The sequence below is a fragment of the Engystomops pustulosus genome, unplaced genomic scaffold (genome assembly GCF_040894005.1).
Source record: "Engystomops pustulosus unplaced genomic scaffold, aEngPut4.maternal MAT_SCAFFOLD_305, whole genome shotgun sequence".
Taxonomy (NCBI): Eukaryota; Metazoa; Chordata; class Amphibia; order Anura; family Leptodactylidae; genus Engystomops; species Engystomops pustulosus.
The window spans coordinates 74,503-97,263 of NW_027285184.1; the positions used below are offsets into that span (position 1 = coordinate 74,503).

Consider the following 22,761-nt stretch of genomic DNA (forward strand, 5'->3'; position numbering starts at 1 on the left):
TTTGACATCGTTTTCACGTGAATTATGATTCAACAGATGAAAAAACTATAGAAGGATATAGGTAAATATAGTTCCAAGTTATCAGTGCATCGGATAATATATAATTACTCCTATAGCAGGCTATATAGTTGTGCAGCATTATTTTCCACATAGGTTGCCATTCAACAGATGAAAAAATATATATACGGGCGATCAGCCAAAGTTGCAAGTCGAGTACATATCGGACCATGAATGAGTAGGCGACATAGTATTGAGTATGAGAGTACCCCTCTAAGAGACCTAGTTGCCATGAACATACAAATGTATATATATAGAGGAATACAGAAAGAAATTTTTTATAAAGCTGCTGTAAAGGACAAATGTTCGGTGCCGGTAAATAAAGATTTCCTAAAAGCACTTGTGTGCATATACGGCGAACGAGATAAAATCCTGGTGGAGAAAGTAAAGACGAAATTTCCACAGGGAAACTAAACAACAATAAATAAATCAAGTGATTATTATGAGTAACAGTAAAGATACATGTATTTAATGTCAAATAAATATATAAAAGTCGACAATACATGCATAGAAAGTGCATGACGCCAACAATATGGCTCGTTTTAAAAATATAATTGTGAAAAATAAATCATTGTAAACGGCGAATTATCAAGTGACAAGTTATTTAGTGACCAACATAAAATGAGGTAGTTATTGAGCATAAGCAAATCATAAGAATAAAGATTAGTCTCCAACGAGATAAGGAGAATTACTGCGGAAATATCATCACGCTCGAAGAGATAAAGTTGTTAAAAAATGAAGTCGATAGTAGGTACTGCAATACAAGGTGCTGAATATAAAGTGCTAGTGCAATAAAGTCAATGCTATAACCAAGAAAAACCTATTATATAGATAAAGAAGCAAGTTATGTACCATATATACTCAGTAGTATTGCGCCGATAGGGACACCCGAAGGGAGGCAGGTGGTAAGCATACAAAAGGGAAGGGAGCTGGCCTCTATGCACAGAGTTTTGAGGCAATGAAGATACAAACAATAGATAAAAACTAGTTATACACAGTGAATTAGTCCTGTCAATTTAGTGTAGTTGTATAACATATCACAATGATAATTAGTATGGTAATCTCACAATGTATTAATAAGAAATAAGTTTGGTATACAAATTGAGTACTCCAGATCCATCAGTCCGGGTTGGACCGGTTGGAAATATAGAGAGAGTCCAGAGGAAAAGTCCAAGGAGTCCAAGAAAAATGGGCAATGTAATCATTTGGAGCGAAGTACAGAGGAGGATTCAGTTGGAGCAAATGTAGAAGGTGATACATATCTCACAAGACGTCAGGACAGTTGTACGTTGGTGAGTAACAAGAATTCGTCATGGTCCCGTGTAGCGGCTACAACACATGTTGCAATGGGGTATGATTCACTGGGTAAGTAGGTGGATATAGAAGGGAAGTAAGCAACAAAAATTAGAAGACAAGCAACAAAGCTTAGTGTTGTGGGAATAACAAAAAAAGTGCGTGAGGTAAGGGGACAATAAACAGATCCCAGGCAAGGTGTGAAGGGGCTATAAGAGTCCGAAGAATATAGGGGGCTAAGCCCAGAAAAAGGTGAGGTAAGATCCCACCTATGTGCTATATAGAGTGTGATACCAAGTTAGAAATGAAGGATAAATAGAATAAACGGGGTGAATCACCTCGATAAGTGTCATAAAATTAGATATGGTGGCCCAGAAACGTGGATACAAAGTAAAAGACTTACCCACTGTAGCGATATAGGAGGAGAAGTAGGATCTTCAAAAGAATCCCCCGAGCTTCAGGAGCACTCCGGCAACCCATATTCGGTTCATCTGTTCCTGTAAAAACCTGTAAACAAGAGGTCCTCATTGATGCCGTCAGGGGCACGTGTGTTGAGTTTACATATCCACCGTGCTTCCCGTCTGAGTAACTCAGGGGTTATATCTCCTCCCCGAATAGTTGTGGGCACCCAATCCAAGCCCACCACTTGGAGACCCCTTGTTTTACCCGCATGGAAATTGCGGAAGTGTGCCGCTACGGTTGAAAGTACCTTATCTTGACAGAAATGTGATCCCGCGTTGGTAATACTGGAAAGGTGCTGCTGTATCCGTTTCCTAAGTTCTTGCGTAGTCTGCCCTATATAGATTTTTCGACATGGGCATATAAGCGCATAGATAACATTCCTGGTCCTGCAGTTCACATAATTCTATAAGGTAAAGGTCTGTGAAGAGATAGGGTGTGTGAATTTTTGAGTAGCCAACATCAAAGGGCAAACCGAGCAGTTTCCACAAGGGTAAGAACCAGTGAGCTTAGTACCTCGTCCCAAGGACCGGGTTGGTCGAACAAAGTGACTGTTGGACAGATTGTCCTTGAGATTTTTTGCTCGTCTGGCTATAAGTGTCGGTCTCTCTGAAATTAAAGATCGTACGCGAGGTTCGGCTCGAAGGATGTTCCAATTTTTGGACAATATCGTCCGAATGTTAGACCACTGATTGTTGTAGGTTGTGACCACCCCTAAGCGAAACTCTGCTGTTTTCCTTTTTTGAGTCAATAGATCATCCCTTTCAGTGTCTCGGGCGCGAATATAAGCTTTGGAGATAGTTTTCTTCGGGTAGCCCCTATTGAGGAATCTTTCTGTCAATTCTCGTGCATTTCTTCGGAAATCACTTTGTAGAGAGCAGTTTCTTTTGACACGTATAATCTGTCCCACAGGTATGCCGGTTCTCAAGTGCTGTGGATGAAAACTATTGTGGTGGAGCAGACTGTTTGTCGAGGTCTTCTTCCGGAACAGATCTGTTGTCAATCCTCCATTGCTCTTAGTAATCTTTAGGTCCAAGAAATCGACTGATACCTGCGAAAAGTTGGCTGTCAGTATTATATTCCAGGGGTTGGTGTTTAATTCCGAAATAAACTCCTGACAAAGATCCAAAGGTCCATCCCATAACAACAAAATGTCATCGATGAATCTTTGCCAGCTCCTTACATATCTCTGGAATTTGTTAGATGGGTACACGTGTTCGCCCTCCCACCACCCCAAAAAGAGGTTAGCATAGGAGGGCGCACACCGTGCACCCATCGCTGTCCCAGATACCTGTTTGTAAAATTTCTGATCAAAAATGAAAAAATTATGTCTCAAAACAAACTCCAATAGGTCGAGAATGAAGGAGTCATGTCTTCGATCCCCTGTACTGGTCTTATCCAAAAAATATGCTACTGCTGCAATTCCATCCTTATGTGCTATATTAGTATACAGAGACTCAACATCAAGTGTTACTAACCACGTGCTCATCGACGTCTGTGTATGTTGGATTTTCTGGATGAGATCCGTGGAGTCCCGTATATACGATGGTAATGCCAGCACCAGGGTCTGTAAAAAGAAATCGACGTAACTACATGCTCCCTCACACAGGCCCCCTATTCCAGAAACAATAGGTCGTCCAGGTGGACATGTTAGGGACTTATGGACCTTGGGGAGCATGTAGAAAGTAGGTATTTTTGGATGCAAAGGCATCAAGAAGTCATATTCTTTCTTGGAAATAATGCCATACTGAAAAGCAGAGTCCAGAAGTCGCCTGAGTTTGTTCTGAAAGACCGTCATGGGGTTGGAGGGTAATATCTGATAGTATTAAGTATTCATCAATTGTCGATTCGCCTCAGTTAGATATTGGTCTATAGGCCAAAGTACGATATTCCCCCCCTTATCCGCCTCCTTAATGAGAATTTCAGAGTTGGATTTCAGAGATCTTAAAGCAAGTCTCTCTTCCCTGGTCAGGTTCTCCCCACTGTGATGGTTGGTTGAGAGTGCATTGATGTCTTGAAACATGCTATTATAAAAAAAGCTGTATAGCAGGTACAAGTGCAAGGTTGGGGGTGGCCTGAGATGGAAGGCGTAAGGGGCAAGATCGCCTACCTGTATTTGTAGGTGACTCGTTTTCTCGTAGGAGGTCCAATAAATCCCGGAAGGTCTGGCGGTCAGTTTCTGGTATTTCATCCAAGAGGGAAGGTTGCTGGTAGAGTACCTTCAATGCTAGCTGTCGACAAAACAGAAAGATATCTTTGATTAAATCAAATTTGTCCAATTGATGCATAGGTGAGAATGTTAGTCCCTTACTTAGGACACTCTGTTCAGCAGGAGAGAGTGTATAGTTTGAGAGGTTGATGATCTGTAAGTCGTTCTTATTAGAGGGACTGTTACTTGTGGGATTAGTTAGAAATTCCTGTTCCTCCGTTTGTCCCGTTTGTATGAGGGGGATGGCCCCCCATACCGACGGGTTCTTTTCTTTTGATTTATTGGATCTCTGCTTGCCCCTTCTGATCTTGTGTCTCCTTCGCTTGAGTCTGTGGCTAAAAAATCTTCACCAGAGGACTGTTCGATTGGTCTATCAGTGGTGGTCACTTTACCACTGATAAATCTCCGGTTCTCCTTGTGTGTCCATTTATATGCCCTATCTCTCTCAAAGTCCAACTTGTCCCTACGCATCCTGTCTTTTTTCTCTTGGAGAGTATCTTTTTCCATCCTCTCTATCATTTCCTGTAGTTGTGCCTGAAAGGGTGATACTAACGTTGTTTTGTCAAACGTTGTGAGTTTGTTTTCTAATTCCTTAATTTTATCCCTCGTGCGTGCCAGTATTGCTTTGTCATGAGTGATTAGCAAGTGTATTAATATACTGGAGCACTGCAACAAACCCTTTTCCCATATAGTCTTAAATTCCTCATCCGGTTCCCAGGATGGAAAAATTTGTATTCTAAGGCCGCGGGGGGCCATGTTGAGCCGTAGGTATTCCTCCAGACTCCTAATATTCCAATAGACTCTGGTTAGAGTCTTATGTTCCTCTATGAGTGCTTTAGAAATCGATTTGAAGTCACCATCCACAGGTTAGAATCAAGGTCAAAAACCGATCCTCCCTGACTGGACCATAGAGACTCACGAGATTTCAAATCCATAGTAAACAATATCACTGTGCCAGTGGCACAAACAGGCGTGCAATAATAGGTCTAAGGAAATGGGCTAACATCTTCCCCCCCCCCCCCCACCTCATTCCGAGACCTCACTCAGCAACCTCACCTATTGGAACATCACCAGTTCCATGTGCAGCGTAATGTATTTAGGCCTCATGCAGAACGCAGTTACCTTTGCATATTATGCACTTTAACTTGATTTATTCTTTGGTCCACTGATGGGACTAGCTAGCACACAGCCGGGTGTTTATTAGTTATCCTCAGGAATATTACATTCAATGTGTGAGGGGGGTGGTTGGTATATACTTACCTGTGTAACCAACGTGGCATTTTTGTATGTACTTTGTACGTTTTAATTGATTTTAATTGTGAGTTTGTCTTGTATTTCATATGTGGTAATCCAATAAAGATTGTTTATTTCTTGTACTTTGCCGTGTGACACACCGGTTTTTGCCCGTGGTTTGTACATTCATGTTTATGGTGTGTCGGCAGTGGTGTAATTTGACTAGGCTGTGCTAGGTCATCCTTGCTTGTTAATAGATTCAAAAAATTTGAGAGAACGTTCGGGGCTTCATTTTTACACAAAAAAAAGTCTCATTGTGATGCAAATGCAGGCACTAAAAGTTACAGATATTTAAAAAAAATGTAAAAAAAAATCTTGCTCAAATGAGTCTTGATGAGATGAGAAATGGTGTCTGATAATATTCTCAGATCTGTACAATAGGGACTCAGAACCACTAAGTGCCGCATAAATGCGCCAAATTAAGGAAATTGTTGCGTTGTGTTTTAACACACACCTCCAACACAATGGGGAGGGGCTTACCCACAACACATGAATTTCCACTGAAACGCATGTGTTCTAAGGTGAGCACCACACGTTTTTGCATGTAAAAATGTACATTTCAGAACACATGGCTTTCAGTGGATATACATATGTGTTTTGGGCAAGCCCCTTCCAGTTGCTTTTAAAAACAGAATAAAAATACAATGTGTGACGCAACGCAAAGGTTATACTCTGCCACACTGCCGTAATCATTATATTAACCAATAACATGATGATTTTTTAATTTATAGCATTCATTACTGTCATTTTTTCAGACATATAAGCGGATGTTAATGATTATGAAATAGCATGAATATAGAATGTGTATTGCTATATATATATATGGTGTACATTAATATAAATAAATATATAGTGGCATATGCTTTATTTATATGCATATCCATGTCCACATACATGCATAAATTCACAATATACACATAAACACATATGCAGAACACACAGTGTAGACATGTAAACATAGAAAAACGCAGTATACACCTGAACACATAGTGAAGACATAGTATACACATGAACACATCCATTATACACAATATACACACTTTACATTGATTGCTTTAGCTGCACACTTACATTTTAGGCAAGACAATAGCAAAAGAGGGGAACATTAAAGCAGCTGGAGACACAGTCATTACCCAGGCCAGACATTTTGCCTGCACACTGTCCTCCCTCCCCCTCTGTCCCGTCTATCAGCCACTTCCTGGTCTATAGAAGCCTGGGAGAGACCTCCTGCGGTGTCGTAGTGACATGAGCAGCAGCTAAGAGTCGGTGAATGTGTCTGTGGATAATGAGGTGCTGCTGCAGACTGTAACCTGTACACTTCCCCTATGAGCCTAATAACGAGTCCTGACCTGCAGCTTCTGAGCCTCCATTAACCCTTTACATACCTTCATAATAGCCAAGCCCCAGCTTACTTGCATGCAATATATAAATAAAAGCTGCAGCCTGCTCCAAAGCTACTTCACTCCTTAGATTGTTGTCTTCTTTTCCTCCTCAGCACAGGGAGGTGGTAGCAGTATCCACACGCAGCAGCAGAGCTGTGGTACCATGTGATTCTCTCACTACCTGATGTTCGCTCAGCGGCCCCATTGGAAGGAGACTTTCCACATGCTGCGAGCAGTGAGCAGCCCTACCTACCACGTGACCTCCTAGTCGGGGCCCACCGGAGGATTCTCCGGTTCTCTGGCGGGCCAGTCCGACGCTGTCTAAGGGGGATCTGTATACCCCAAATAGCAGTTCTATTTAGTGACAAAATCGAATAGGAAGAAATCTGTTTGACTTTCATGCATCTGCAGTAGTGAGCTGTCAGTTGTGGGGCTTCAGTAAAATGCACATTGTAATACCATTTGGGGGCTCTACTTTACAGCCAGATTTACGTGTGAAATCCACGTAGTTTATACAGTGATTTGCGCTGAAATTACACTGTCAGTTGTGGGTTATCAGTGTAACGCACATTGCCATACCTTATTGTGGCTCTAGTTTACAGCCAGATTTACATGTCAAACAGAACGTGTCAGACAGAAAGGTGGCAGGTGGAGCAGGCAGAGGTGGCAGCACAATAAGGGGATGTCGCAGCAGGGGTGACTCTGTGAGGCCAGAACTGCTGTTGTCATCCAGTGGCAGTGTGTTGATCAACAACCCAAAGGTTGTTGAATGGTTGACTAGGTCATCCAATTCCTCAAATATAACATCTGACAACCCCAGCCAAGAGTCCGTAGGTTCCTCTGATACAACAATTAGTTGGCATGGCCCAGGAGCATGTCAGCGCCCCTCACCTGTCCTCAACCAGGCTCTGTCCTGTTCCTTTCCCGCAGCCAGAGAGCTACTTGGTTGTCTGGGCTCAGCACCACTATTCAGCGAGGACGAAGTGTTTGAGGACAGTCAGCAGCTGCTTGGCAGTGAAGAGGTGGGGCAGACATCCGCTGCTTCCTGTAGTAGGCAGGCTGTGCATACTGACACCGGTGAGGAGAGTAGAAGTGACCGGGAAACGCAAATTGACGATGATGTAGCCGATCGCACTTGGGAGCCGGGTGTAGCAGGGGATTCATCATCGTTGGGCGAAGAGAGTGTCAGCTTGCGGAGCAGGCAGCAAGTCGCTACTGTGGCTGTGAGTCAGCAGGGTGGCAGCAGTGCGAGGATGGGAGCCAAACGTCCACGGGGTACAAATCCCGATTCGCAGGCCAAAATAAGCAGTGGCTCAGGGGTTCAGCAAGGCAGCGGCGGTAGTAGTCGCTCAGTGCAGAGTGTTGGCGGTAAAATTACCACCTCAGTGGTGTGGCAGTTTTTTGTAAAGACACCAGAGGAGCCGAGCGTGGGTATATGTCGTATCTGCGGGCAGAAAGTGAAGCGTGGCCAGGGAGCTAACCTTGGCATCACGGCCCTGTGCCAACATATGCAGTATCACCATCCAATGGCCTCGGAGAAACGGGTGTCAGATGCGGTCCATCCTGCAGACGCAGCAACAGCAGCAGCACCTAGTGGCACACATGCTGTTTCAGCAAGTCAAGGCTCCAGCACCTTCCGAAGGGAGCTGTTTGTCTTGCTACGCAGTTGTTGAGCTAGGCGATTACAAAAAGACAACTCTATGCGTCCAGCCATCCTAAGGTGCAGAAGCTGACCGTGCTCTTGTCGAAGTTGTTGGTACTGCAGTCTCTCCCTTTCCAAGCCGTGGACTCTGCACCCTTCAGAGAACTAATGGCTTGTGCCGATCCGAGGTGGATAGTTCCAAGCCGCAATTTTCTTTCCAAAAAGGCTGTGCCAGCCCTTCACCAATATGTAGAACAGAAGGTGGGCCAGTCCTTGAGCTTATCAGTTTCTTCCAAGGTGCACTGCAGCGCGGACGTGTGAAGCTGTAACTATGGTCAGGGCCAGTACATGTCCTTTACGGCCCACTGGGTGAATGTGCTTCCCGCCCAGCCACACCTACAACTTCAACAAGAGACGACGCTTTCTCCTCCACGTTGTCAAACTGCTGCTCCTGCGCCAGTGTCCGCCGCCTCCTCCTCCTTCTCCACCACCACCTCAGCCTCCACAAGTGCTGCTCCATCATACCACATGTGCAGGGCACAGCGGTGTCACGCAGTTCTACACCTGGTTTGCCTGGGCGAACAATGTCACACAGGGGAGGAACTGCTCCGCGTCATGCAAGAAGAAATCAATGTGTGGCTTTCTCTGCGACAACTAAAAAACGGAACCATGGTGACAGACAATGGGAGGAACATGGTGTCCGCGCTGCACTGAGGAGGGATGGTCCATGTGCCCTGCATGGCGCACGTATTCAATTTGGTAGTCAACAAGTTCCTGAAGTCTTACACCCATCTGCAAGACATTGTAAAAATGGCCAGGAAACTGTGCACGCACTTCAGCCATTCTTACAAAGCCAAGCACACCCTCCTCGAGTTGCAGCGCCAGAACGGCCTCCCCCAACATAGTCTGATATGCGATGTTTCCACCTGTTGGACACTGGAGAAGTGGAAACTACATCTCATGGCCACATGAGTCTGGTGGGGGTTGAACTGGAGGAGGAGGAGGACATTGGAGCACAAGCAGAGTCTGGTGAAATTAGTGTTTTTCTACTCAGGTGACAGTAGAGGAGGAGCAGGAGCATCTGGAGGAGGTAGAAGACGAGGCAGATGACCCATAAGCACCGTGGCAGTATACAGTGGAGATGGAGGCCGGGAGTCCCTCAGAGTCACTTGCGCAGATGGCCCGCAGCATGCTGCTTTGCCTAACTAGTGACAGCCGAATAGTCAACATCCGGCATAGGGATGACTTTTGGCTCTCCACCCTCTTGGACCCTCGCTACCGGTCCAAAATGGGTGACTTTTTTCCTGCTGCTGAGAGGAAGGAACAACTGGCATACTATAGAGAAATACTGAGCACACAGTTGGATGCTGCCTATGTGCGCCATTGTCCATCCTCTCTCAGGTCTGACCGGGGGATTTCTGGCAGTCATTGCTCATGTACTACTACCACAGCTGCTGTGGGGAACTGGGGGGGTAGGAGCAGTAGTAGTTCCATCAACAGTCGCTTAAGTCTGGATTACTTAATGAGCAATTTCCTTCACCCACCTAGTGAGGAGGGTAGCCGCCACCAGCAGCAGCAGGACATGAAGCTGACCCTGCACCAGCAGGTGGGGGCCTCCTTGGACAGCACTTTACCACCTGAGGTAGAGGATCCCATGGACTACTGGGCAGCCAAACTTGATGCGTGGCCGCAACTTGCGGAGTTTGCAATAGAGAAGCTGTCCAATAGAGAAGCGGCCAGTAGTGTGGCATCAGAACGGGTGTTCAGTGCGGCGGGGGCCATCATTACCCCCAGGAGAACCCGCTTGTCCACCCGTAATGTGGAGAGACTGACCTTTGTCAAGATGAATCAGGCTTGGATTGGCCAGGCTTTCAACTCACCAATCCCTTATGCATCAGATTAGATCAGCCATGACGCCTCCTCCAAACGTTGAGAAATGAGTCGGGTTGTAACTACCTGCCTCAGCTACTATTCTGATGCTGCCACCCGCTGATGCCACACATCTGCTGCTAGTTGCACCATCTGCCTCCTACCATCTTTACCAGGGACTGGAATTGTCTGCGACTCCACACTATATTATGGTGCCACTCTGCAGTCTCCTGCTGCTTCTGATGCCACCTTCACACTATATCATTGTGTCACTCTGTGGGCTCCTCCTGCTGCTGCTACTGATGCCGCCTTCACACTATATCATTATGCCACTCTGCGGGCGCCTGCTGCTTCTGATGCCACCTTCACACTATATGATTGTGCCACTCTGCGGGCTCCTGCTGCTACTGCTACTGATGCCACCAACACACTATATGATTGTGCCACTCTGCGGGCTCCTGCTGCTACTGCTACTGATGCCACCAACACACTATATGATTGTGCCACTCTGCGGGCTCCTGCTGCTGCTACTGATGCCACCAACACACTATATGATTGTGCCACTCTTCGTGCTTCTGCTGCTGCTGCTGCTTTTGATGCCACCAACACACTATATCATTGTGCCACTCTGACGCTCCTGCTGCTTCTGAAGCCAGCAACACACTATATCATTGTGCCACTCTGTGGGCTCCTGCTGCTGCTGCTACTGATGCCACCTTCACACTATATCATTGTGCCACTCTGCGGGCTCCTGCTGCTGCTGCTGCTACTGCTGCCACCATGCGGCTGACACCTGTGGACTCCTGCTGCTGCTTCTTCTGTCGCCACCTCCACACTCTTATCATTGTGCCACTTTGTGGCCTCCTGTTGCTGCTGCTGCTGCTGATGCCACCTCCACACTATATAATTGTGCCACCCTGTGGCTATCCCTGTTGCTGACCCCTGTTGGCTCCTGCTGCTGCTTCTGCTGCCGCCACCACTTTTACTGCCACCATGTTGCTGCCACCTGTGGGATCCTGCCGCTAATGCCACCTCCACACTAAATCATTGTGCCACCCTGTGGCTATCCCTGTTGCTGCCCCCTATTGGCTCCTGCTGCTGCTTCTGCTGCCACCACCTCCACATTCTTATCATTGTGCCACTTTGTGGCCTACCATGTTTCCGCCACCTCCATAATTTGTCATTGTGCCACTCTGCGGCTACTCATGCTGCTGCCAACTGACCGCTGTCTCCCTGGATCACCATGTGATTTCCATAATGCTGTTTTCACCCTCCACCCCTCTATGACGTTGCCACTATGTTTGGTTTTCCCCTTCATTTTATTTGTCAGAAGGATGAAAAGCTTCAGGATTGATAGCCAAAAGCAGGGGTGGATACAGAACACAGAGGACATGCAAGTATCCCATTTGCTGCTCATCTCTATTCTGGATCAACTGCTGGTTGTTTTTGGCTTTAGCAATACTGATGGATTATCTGTCGTAATCTATGGAATCATCTGATGTCAGTGTATAAGGAGTGCACTCTGTGATGTTATAGTGGGATCTTGGCCCTCAGCTCGGTCCTTTCGAGCTGGCACAGACATTACCTTGTCAGGCTGCGTTCCCGCTTCGCTTATTTGGGGAAGTTGGCCTCTGTAAGTGCACATTGAAGTGAAGAGTGAAGCGATTCTAAGAGCGGCGGCTGTCATGTGCGTGTCATACTAAAACTCAGCATTGTTTGAAGACCAAACCATGCTCCCTATGCATATATAAGCATGGCACAACGTTCTACAACACCCTACAGGCTCTCTGCAGCCAGGAAATGCCTGTTTTTTAACGTGATTCGTTTTGACTCGATTTGGGTCGAATCAAATTGTTTCGAAAGATTCGGCGAATTGGGACGAAACGAATTTTAACAAATTCGCCCATCTCTAGTCTTCACCAATGTGGCAAAACATTTACTCCCAAAACTTCAGTCTGCAGTTACATCATTCTCTATTCTCCAGTCACACAGAGGAGGAGACATGACGCTGGCTCAGGCTTTATACACCTGGCACACCCAAACCTGATCCAGATCTGCAGTGACAGCTGACAGGACACTGATAGGACCTCTCTCTCACCTCCTCTCCACAGCTCAGACTCAGCTCAGAATGTTCTCCGGATCTCCAGTTCTTCTCCTGGTTCTTATCATGTTTTCTGTGGTGGTCCATGGACATAACCGAGGTAAGTCCCTTTAGCCCGCATCTTAAAATGATTGCAGCCTGGGGGACTGGTCGTGCAGAGTCCTCACTAAGGACAGGCTTAAGGTTCCAGAAATATGAGTGTACAGGATCAGGGTAGAGATTCGAGACAGTACAGTGTTCAATACCAGGAAAGGGAAGAATTCATGATTGGTTAGGGTTAGCAGCTGTTTAATGTAAGATTTCCATGTGCTTTCACCTTGTGAATAATCACAGAATTTTAATCAAGTGATTCAGCAGTCCTGCTAGTTACTTCTGTACTGTATGCAAACTCTTCTATCTTCCAGTCAGTAAGATGGACAGTAAAGAGAGAGACACAGTGGGAGACGCCATGAGGAAGGGCTGGAGCAGTGAAAAAGGTGTCAGCTGTATATATATAAGCAGAGGGCAGCATGGAGAACAGGGAAAAGCTGAAGCTCTCAGGAGGAACAAATACACTATATATATATATATATATATATATATATATATACACCAGGCCGCTCCACAGGCACGACTTTGCCCGCAGTGGTGGCCAAGGCGAGGTACAGAATCAGAAGGCAGGAACGGTGTCGTAGTCAGGCAGAAGGTCAGGACAAGCAGCACTGGATCAGAGTTGAGGACGTAGCAGAAAGTCAGGGCTGGCAGCAAAGAAGCAAAGTCAGCAACGGAGCCAAGGTCCCAACAGGGACATGAGGAGAAAGCAGGGAGGCCTGCGATCCTGAACATAGGTTGCAGGGCCACCCGTAAAAAATCTGTATATCTTCAGATCTAGAGGGTTTGGTTTCTTCCGGTGGCTTCTGGGTGACACTTCTAGGGTCCAATCAGTGAAGGTAATAAGGTCTCCTGATAGCACATTGTATAGAGATAGTAATGAGTGTAAGACATGTAGATGGGACCACACACTGGTATCAGGAGAAGACCCCGTACCAGAGTCAACTAGAGCCCAACACCATGTAGATAGCACCCACCTGACCATCACCATGTAGATAGCACCCGCCTGACCATCACCGTGTAGATAGCACCCGCCTGACCATCACCATGTAGATAGCACCCGCCTGACCATCACTATATAGATTGCACCCGCCTGACCATCACCGTGTAGATAGCACCCGCCTGACCATCACTTTATAGATAGCACCCGCCTGACCATCACTTTATAGATAGCACCCGCCTGACCACCACCATGTAGATAGCACCCACCTGACCATCACCATGTAGATAGCACCCGCCTGACAATCACCATGTAGATAGCACCCGCCTGACCATCATCATGTAGATAGCACCCGCCTGACCATCACCGTGTAGATAGCACCTGCCTGACCATCACCGTGTAGATAGCACCTGCCTGACCATCACCGTGTAGATAGCACCCGCCTGACCATCACCGTGTAGATAGCACCCGCCTGACCATCACCGTGTAGATAGCACCCGCCTGACCATCACCGTGTAGATAGCACCCGCCTGACCATCACCGTGTAGATAACACCCGCCTGACCATCACCGTGTAGATAGCACCCGCCTGACCATCACCATGTAGATAGCACCCGCCTGACCATCACCATGTAGATAGCACCCGCCTGACCATCACCATGTAGATAGCACTCACCTGACCATCACCGTGTAGATAGCACCCGCCTGACCATCACCGTGTAGATAGCACCCGCCTGACCATCACCATGTAGATAGCACCCGCCTGTCCATCACCATGTAGATAGCACCCGCCTGACCATTACCGTGTAGATAGCCCCCGCCTGACCATCACCATGTAGATAGCACCCGCCTGACCATCACCATGTAGATAGCACCCGCCTGAGCATCACCATGTAGATAGCACCCGCCTGTCCATCACCATGTAGATAGCACCCGCCTGACCATCACCATGTAGATAGCACCCACCTGACCATCACCATGTAGATAGCACCCACCTGATCATCACCGTGTAGATAGCACCTGCCTGACCATCACCGTGTAGATAACACCCGCCTGAGCATCACCATGTAGATAGCACCCGCCTGATCATCACCATGTAGATAGCACCCGCCTTACCATCACCATGTAGATAGCACCCGCCTGACCATCACCATGTAGATAGCACCCGCCTGACCATCACCATGTAGATAGCACCCGCCTGACCATCACCATGTAGATAGCACCCGTCTGACCATCAACATGTAGAGAGCACCCGCCTGACCATCACCATGTAGATAGCACCCAGCTGACCATCACCATGTAGATAGCACCCGTCTGACCATCACCGTGTAGATAGCACCCGCCTGACCATCAACATGTACATAGCACCCGCCTGTCCATCACCATCTAGATAGCACCCGCCTGACCATCACCATGTAGATAGCACCCGCCTGACCATCACCATGTAGATAGCACCCGCCTGACCATCACCGTGTAGATAGCACCCGCCTGACCATCACCATGTAGATAGCACCCGCCTGACCATCACCGTGTAGATAGCACCCGCCTGACCATCACCGTGACCCCTGATGACCTAAGAAGAGGAGATCACCAAACCTTACTAACCTCTTGTTGTTTTTCTTGTAGGTGTGAGAGATCTGGATAAACGTTGTAAGAATAGAGGAGGGATTTGCCTGCAGTCGTGTAATGAAGCTGACCGGTGGCAGAGTGGCTCCTGCAGCAATGGCGTCTGCTGCTTACCGTGGCTGACATAACAAATAGGACGACATCTTCACCCTCTAATGTCACTCTCCTGCCATGAGACATGTGACTTGTCAATAAACAGAGACATCAATCATTTATTGCATTGTGCTTTATTTGTTTGTCTCAAGGGTCTCATTAAGACCAAACAACAATGTGTGAGCCGGTGCTTATGTGGGTTGTATGGTCCCTGTCAGGAATAGGTTTATGTAGGTTCATGATTAGGGGGATATCACTTGTATTGTATTGTATTTCTTCCTCCCTTTATTGTGTTTTTATCTTTTATAACTAAAAACAAATAACCCAATAATATAATATAATAACTCAAATATGTAAGAAAAAAGGGTGTGGGTTGTGGTGGGGTAATACACTATGCTCTGTGTACTTACCTGGGTATACAGTGTGTGGCCATAAGTACCTGACACTGAGTATTGGGTTCATGTGTCACCTGCAGCTACTGCAAAAAGGGCCATGAGATCAAGAACACAGAAAGATATCCTCAAGAGTCACTGTGCTCCCATCTATAAGAGTCACTGTGCTCCTATCCTCAAGAGTCACTGTGCTCCTATCCACAAGAGTCACTGTGCATCATCCATAAGAGTCACTGTGCTTCTATCTATAAGAGTCACTGTGCTCCCATCCATAAAAGTCACTGTGCTCCCATCTATATAGAGTCACTGTGCTCCCATCAGTAAGAGTCACTGTGCTCCCATCAATAAGAGTCACTGTGCTCCCATCAATAAGAGTCACTGTGCTCCCATCTATAAGAGTCACTGTGCTCCCATCCACAAGAGTCACTGTGCACCTATCCACAAGAGTCACTGTGCATCATCCATAAGAGTCACTGTGCTCCCATCCACAAGAGTCACTGTGTTCCCATCTATAAGAGTCACTGTGCTCCCATCTATAAGAGTCACTGTGCTTCCATCTATAAGAGTCACTGTGCTCCCATCAATAAGAGTCACTGTGCTCCCATCCAAAAGAGTCGCTGTGCTCCCATCTATAAGAGTCACTGTGCTCCCATCCATAAGAGTCACTGTGCTCCCATCCATAAGAGTCACTGTGCTCCCATCTATAAGAGTAACTGTGCTCCCATCCATAAGAGTCACTGTGCTCCAATCCATAAGAGTCACTGTGCTCCCATCAATAACAGTCACTGTGCTCCCATCCATAAGAGTCACTTTGCTCCCATCTATAAGAGTCACTGTGCTCCCATCTATAAGAGTCACTGTGCTCCTATCCATAAGAGTCACTGTGCTCCCATCCATAAGAGCCGCTGTGCACCTATTCACAAGTGTCACTGTGCTCACATTTATAAGAGTCACTGTGTATCATCTATAAGAGTCACTGTGCTCCCATCCATAAGAGTCACTGTGTCCAATCTATAAGAGTCACTATGTTCTTATCCATAAGAGTTACTGTGCTCCCATCAATAAGAGTCACGGTGCTCCCATCCAAAAGAGTCACTGTGCATCATCTATAAGAGTCACTGTGCTCCCATCCATAAGAGTCACTGTGCATCATCTATAAGAGTCATTGTGCTCCCATCCATAAGAGTCACTGTGCTCCCATCCATAAGAGTCACCGTGTCCCATCTATAAGAGTCACTATGCTCCCATCCATAAGAGTCACTGTGCTCCCGGGGGCGTGGCTTGACTTCCGGAATGACCGGACACATTAGAGGAGAGCTCTGCTACCGAGAGAGCTTTATCAGCATAATCCTGCCGAATAATAGACCGCAAACATACCTTGGTCTCGGGTCAGACGTTCCTCCAGCCGCAGGTCGAGTACCATTAACAAAGCCCGAAGTTCCGCCGCTGCTGAGAGGCTCAAGGGGTTTGCAAGATCAGGGCCCCATAATGGCGCCGCGGCACCATCATGTGCGCAGTTGGAACAAACAGCCTCGGAGTCTGATGATGCAGCTGCTCCGGAAGACGCGTCAGAACCTACGCTTAAAGAAGCTGCTATACAACACTCCACAGTATCGTTGACCACCAAAATTGAAGACATACGAGTGGATGTCGGTCTTCTTTGACAAGACATGCAAAAGCTAAGAGACCGGGTGAAAGACACGGAAGAGCACATATCACAAATTGAGGACGACAATGTCCCGGTGCAAGCCCAACTTGTGTCACTAGAGGAAGCAGCTGAAATGTGGGCCCAGAAGTCGGACGACTTGGAAAATCGCCTACAGCGAAATAACATCAGAATACTGGGCTTACCAGAGAGATCGGAGGGAGCTGACCCCATCACATTCATGGAGAAGTGGATTAAAGAGATGCTACCACAACTGTCTGTTTCGTTGTTATACGTTGTGGAGAGGGCGCACCGAGTCCCTTCCAGACCTCCCCCACCTGGAGCTCCTCCACGCCCTATGCTGGTACGCATACTATGCAGCAAGGACAGAGACGCCATCTTGGGAGCTGCCAGACGTGCAGGTATTATTTCATATCGGAGCTGCAATGTGGCTATGTACCCGGACTTTTCTGCAGCCCTTCAAAAATCACGCGCCACGTTTCTAGGAGTGAAGAAAAGACTTTGTGACCTACAAATCCCTTATTCTATGGCCTTTCCGGCTTGCCTACGCGTTGTGTATGAAGACCGTGTCATATTTTTCAACTCACCAACAGAGGCAGACGACTGCCTGAACCCCAGAGGCGTCCCCCAAGACCCTGAGACCGCCATTTTCTCTTATTCGCCGCAAGCTTGTCTGATGCTACAAAAGTTTACTAGGACTTTACCTGCTAAGTATACTCTATGTCTGTCTGTGATAATGGGGGTCATTTACTAAGGGCCCGATTCGCGTTTTCCCGACATGTTACCCGAATATTTCCGATTCGCGCCGATTTCCCCTGAATTGCCCCGGAATTTTGGCGCACGCAATCTGATTGTGGCGATCGGCAACGGCATGCACGCGACAGAAATCGGGGGGCGTGGTCGACCGAAAATCCGACGGATTCGGAAAAACCACCGCATTTTTAAAAAAAAATGTGTCACGGAGCTTGCACTTACCTTCACTCAGCCCGGCTCGGTGTATTCCAGGGCGTTCCAGGGAACTTCAGTGCAGCCACCTGGTGACGTCGGAGGAACTACCTTAATAAATCCCGGCCGGACCCGAATCCAGCGCAGAGAATGCGCCGCTGGATCGCGAATGGACCGGGTAAGTAAATCTGCCCCAATGTGTTTCTCCATTAACCAAACATGGCGAGGCTTGCTCCTAGGTGGACAATATAATACGGCTAAATGGTTCACACTCGAACCTAAACTGGTATATACACTCACCGGCCACTTTATTAGGTCCACCATGCTAGTAACGGGTTGGACCCCCTTTTGCCTTCAGAACTGCCTCAATTCTTCGTGGCATAGATTCAACAAGGTGCTGGAAGCTCCTCTGAGATTTTGCTCCATATTGACATGATGGTATCACACAGTTGCCGCAGATTTGTCGGCTGCACATCCATGATGCGAATCTCCCGTTCCACCACATCCCAAAGATGCTCTATTAGATTGAGATCTGGTGACTGTGGAGGCCATTTGAGTACAGTGACCTCATTGTCATGTTCAAGAAACCAGTCTGAGATGCTTCCAGCTTTATGACATGGCGCATTATCCTGCTGAAAGTAGCCATCAGATGTTACAGGGTACATTGTGCTCATAAAGGGATGGACATGGTCAGCAACAATACTCAGGTAGGCTGTGGCGTTGTACCAAGGGGCCCAAAGAGTGCCAAGAAAATATTCCCCACACCATGCCACCACCACCACCAGCCTGAGCCGCTGATACAAGGCAGGATGGATCCATGACACCACCACCACCAGCCTGAGCCGCTGATACAAGGCAGGATGGATCCATGACACCACCACCACCAGCCTGAGCCGCTGATACAAGGCAGGATGGATCCATGACACCACCAGCACCAGCCTGACCCGCTGATACAAGGCAGGATGGATCCATGACACCACCACCACCACCAGCCTGACCCGCTGATACAAGGCAGGATGGATCCATGACACCACCACCACCAGCCTGAGCCGCTGATACAAGGCAGGATGGATCCATGCTTTCATGTTGTTGACGCCAAATTCTGACCCTACCATCCGAATGTCGCAGCAGAAATCGAGACTCATCAGACCAGGCAACGTTTTTCCAATCTTTTACTGTCCAATTTCGATGAGCTTGTGCAAATTGTAGCCTCAGTTTCCTGTTCTTAGCTGAAAGGAGTGGCACCCGGTGTGGTCTTCTGCTGCTGTAGCCCATCTGCCTCAAAGTTCGACGTATTTTTATTTTTACTATTTTTCAGACTCCCTAGGGTACTTTAACCCTAGGTTGTCTGTGCGATCCCATCATATACTGCCATACTACAATATGGCAGTATATGGGGATTTTACTACTCATACATTACAATGTGCTGACAGCACATTGTAATGAATGGGTTAACCTGATGTAGCTTCGGGTCTTTGTGAGATGATGTCACGGGGAGCGGCGATCCTCGAAAAGATGGCGGCGCCCATGCTGGCACCGATCGCGGGTGTTACCAATAAGCCTTTGCTGTTATATGCAGCAAAGACTTAGCGGCTATGGAGAGGGCTCAGCGAGTGAGCCCTCTCCATGCGGCCGACATCACGGGTCGTGAACGCGTTAATGTATCTGTCCCCAGACAGGAATACTGACTCCTCAGAAATGATATCAGACCTCATAGTCGCAGACAAATTCAAATATCTTGGTATCATATTACCCAGACACCCAAAGACATCCCGAGATGTCAATGTTTTTCCTTTTCTGGGTTATTTCAGAGACCAATTTAAGACCTGGGCGTCCCTTACCTTGTCAGTGGCGGCAGAATAAACCTTGTTAAAATGGTAGTGCTACCGAAGTGTCTCTATGTACTTGGACACATTGGGGGTCATTTACTAAGGGCCCAATTCGCGTTTTCCCGACGTGTTACCCGAATATTTCCGATTTGCGCCGATTTCCCCTTAACTGCCCCGGAATTGTGGCGCATTGGCGATGGCATGCACACGACGGAAATCGGGCGGCGTGGCCGAGCGAAAACCCGACGGATTCGGAAAAAACGCGTTCAGATGCTTTTCAGCGCAGCAGCACCACCTGGTGGACGGCGGAGGAACTATCTTGATGAATCCCGTCCGGACCCGAATCCACCGCAGAGAACGCGCCGCTGGATTGCGAACGGACCGGGTAAGTAAATCTGCCCCATTTTCTACCCTATCCCTAAAAACTTTTTTAAAACCTTAGATTCTATGATAATTACCTTTATCTGGGGCTCCTCCAGATCAAAACTACAACTAGCGAAATTACAAAGACCCAAGGACCAAGCAGGGATGGCTCTTCCTAATATTTTCCTATATTATCTGCCGGGACAGCTTAGATTTTTGGGACCATGGCTCATACACCACTTTCATACCCAGAGAAGAAGCTGGCAGACTGTGTAAATCTACTAAACCTGTGGTCGCTCTTAACAGAGGGGAATCCTGGGAAGAAACTTCTACCTATACACAAAGTGACCAGAACTGTATGGAAGGAAGCCTCCCTGATCTGCCCCTGTACCAATACCCCATCGGAGACTCCTCTCTGGCATAATGACGGCTTACCACAGCTACAACAACTTCATGACAGAGAGTGGTGGAGCTCTATAGGGGTCTGTACTTCAAGAGCGCTCCATGAGAATAATGTTTTCCTCTCTTTTGACCAAAGAGAAAAGTATCAGCTACAGAGAACACATTATAATAAATATCTGCATCTGAGACCCGCAGTGCGGCCGCAGTGCCCCGGTCCCCTTGTCTCTATTTCTTCATACCCACTTATTGGAGTCGTTGGGTCACAAGGCCCAGGAGGCATAATCTCTACCATATATTCTCGCCTTATTGACAGCAAAGCCACCAAGACGCAACTTCCAGTGATCCAGAAGTGGAAGAGTCTTGTTCCAGAATTAGATGACGAGTTAGAGGTTTTGGAATCTCATCTACATGTTTCTCCAGCTGTTAACAACAAACTCACCCAATTGTACATAATACACCAGAGCTACCTAACTCCCCTGAGATTGTTTAAAATGGGAAGACGAGCGTCTCCTCAATGCTTGAGATGTTCACACACCCCTGCTGACTTCTGGCATATGAACTGGGCTTGCCCATATATAGAAACCTTCTGGACCTCAGTAGTGAGTGTACTATCCCAAATTGCGAATAAGCCAGTTCCAAAAACCCCACTGGTCTGTCTATTTGGCGTTGTAGATGATGAACTCTGGACACATCATGAGAAAATTCTATTACGAGAAACACTATTCTCAGCTAGGAAAGCTATTGCCCTAAGATGGATGGGTGGCTCTAATCCCTCTCCTGCACAATGGCTACAGCTGGTAAATCAGATAGTCCCATACGCGAAGGTGATATATAAAAAGAGAGGTTGTATAGCGAAATTTGATAAGGTGTGGCGAAGCTGGTGTGACACTTACATCACTTAATCCAGAAGATATTATTTCTAGGGGGAATAGAAATTGAATCACAATACCGAGCCTGATGGATAAATACTCTGTTACTGTAATCCCAGCTAATACCCCTTTATAAGTCAGGTGGGAAGACACCCACCAGGTAAATTCAAAATAATTTTAGTTGTATAAGAATTTTATGCTCTTTCATTGTTATATAGATCTGCTCTTTGTATAAGATGATTACCTTTACATACTGTGTAACATTTTCTCTCGCTTGCATGCGAGATCAGTGATGTTTTATCTTGTTTTCTGCATATGTCTCAATAAAACAGTTTAAAAAAACCACTGTCCACCTATCCACAAGAGCCACTGTCCACCTATCCACAAGAGCCAATGTCCACCTATCCACAAGAGCCACTGTCCACCTATCCACAAGAGCCACTGTCCACCTATCCACAAGAGCCACTGTCCACCTATCCACAAGAGCCACTGTCCACCTATCCACAAGAGCCACTGTCCACCTATCCACAAGAGCCACTGTCCACCTATCCACAAGAGTTATTGTGCTCCATTCCATAAGAGTCACTGGGGCAGATTTACTTACCCGGCCCATTCGCAATCCAGCGGCGCGTTCTCTGCGGTGGATTCGGGTCTTCCAGCGATTCACTAAGGCAGTTCCTCCGCCGTCCACCAGATGTCGCTGCTGCACTAAAGAGCATCGGAACACACTGGAGTACACCGAGCCAGGCTGAGTGCAGGTAAGCGCGTTTTTAAAAAATCTATCGGTTTTTCCGAATCCGTCGGGTTTTCGTTCGGCCACGCCCCCGATTTTCGTCGCGTGCATGCTGGCGCCGATGCGCCAAAATCCAATCGAGTGCGCCAAAATCCCGGGGCAATTCAGGGAAAATAGGTGCAAGTCGGAAATATTTGGGTAACACGTCGGGAAAACACGAATCGGGCCCTTAGTAAATGACCCCCACTGTGCTCGCATCCATAAGAGCCGCTGTGCACCTATCCACAAGAGTCACTGTGCTCCCATCCATAAGAGTCACTGTGCAACCATCTATAAGAGTCACTGTGCTCCCATCCATAAGAGTCACTGTGCTCCCATCCATAAGAGTCACTGTGCATCATCTATAAGAGTCACTGTGCTCCCATCCATAAGAGCCGCTGTGCACCTATCCACAAGAGTCACTGTGCTCCTATTCACAAGAGTCTCTATGCTCCCATCCATAAGAGTCA

The 22,761-nt window shown here is 47.2% G+C and overlaps 1 protein-coding gene across 3 annotated transcripts; it reads right to left on the reverse strand.

The window, feature by feature from the left end:
- Window positions 1–579: 579 nt before the first annotated feature.
- On the reverse strand, window positions 580–6,779 carry LOC140110545 (uncharacterized). 3 transcript variants are annotated; one of them, XR_011851558.1, is made up of 5 exons: window positions 6,697–6,779; window positions 3,920–4,040; window positions 3,288–3,376; window positions 1,754–2,860; window positions 580–1,418 (listed from the first exon to the last, which is right to left on the reverse strand). XR_011851558.1 is itself a non-coding variant. In XM_072132258.1 (4 exons), the coding sequence occupies exons 1-4, from the start codon at window positions 6,727–6,729 to the stop codon at window positions 2,216–2,218; spliced, it is 888 nt and encodes a 295-aa protein (XP_071988359.1). In that variant the 5' UTR covers window positions 6,730–6,779; the 3' UTR covers window positions 1,712–2,215. The 3 variants fall into 3 exon arrangements, 1 of the variants encoding a protein (XP_071988359.1); XR_011851559.1 differs by lacking the exon at window positions 6,697–6,779 and adding an exon at window positions 6,383–6,572; XM_072132258.1 differs by lacking the exon at window positions 580–1,418 and having other exon boundaries at window positions 1,712–2,860.
- Between the last annotated feature and the right edge of the window lie 15,982 nt (window positions 6,780–22,761).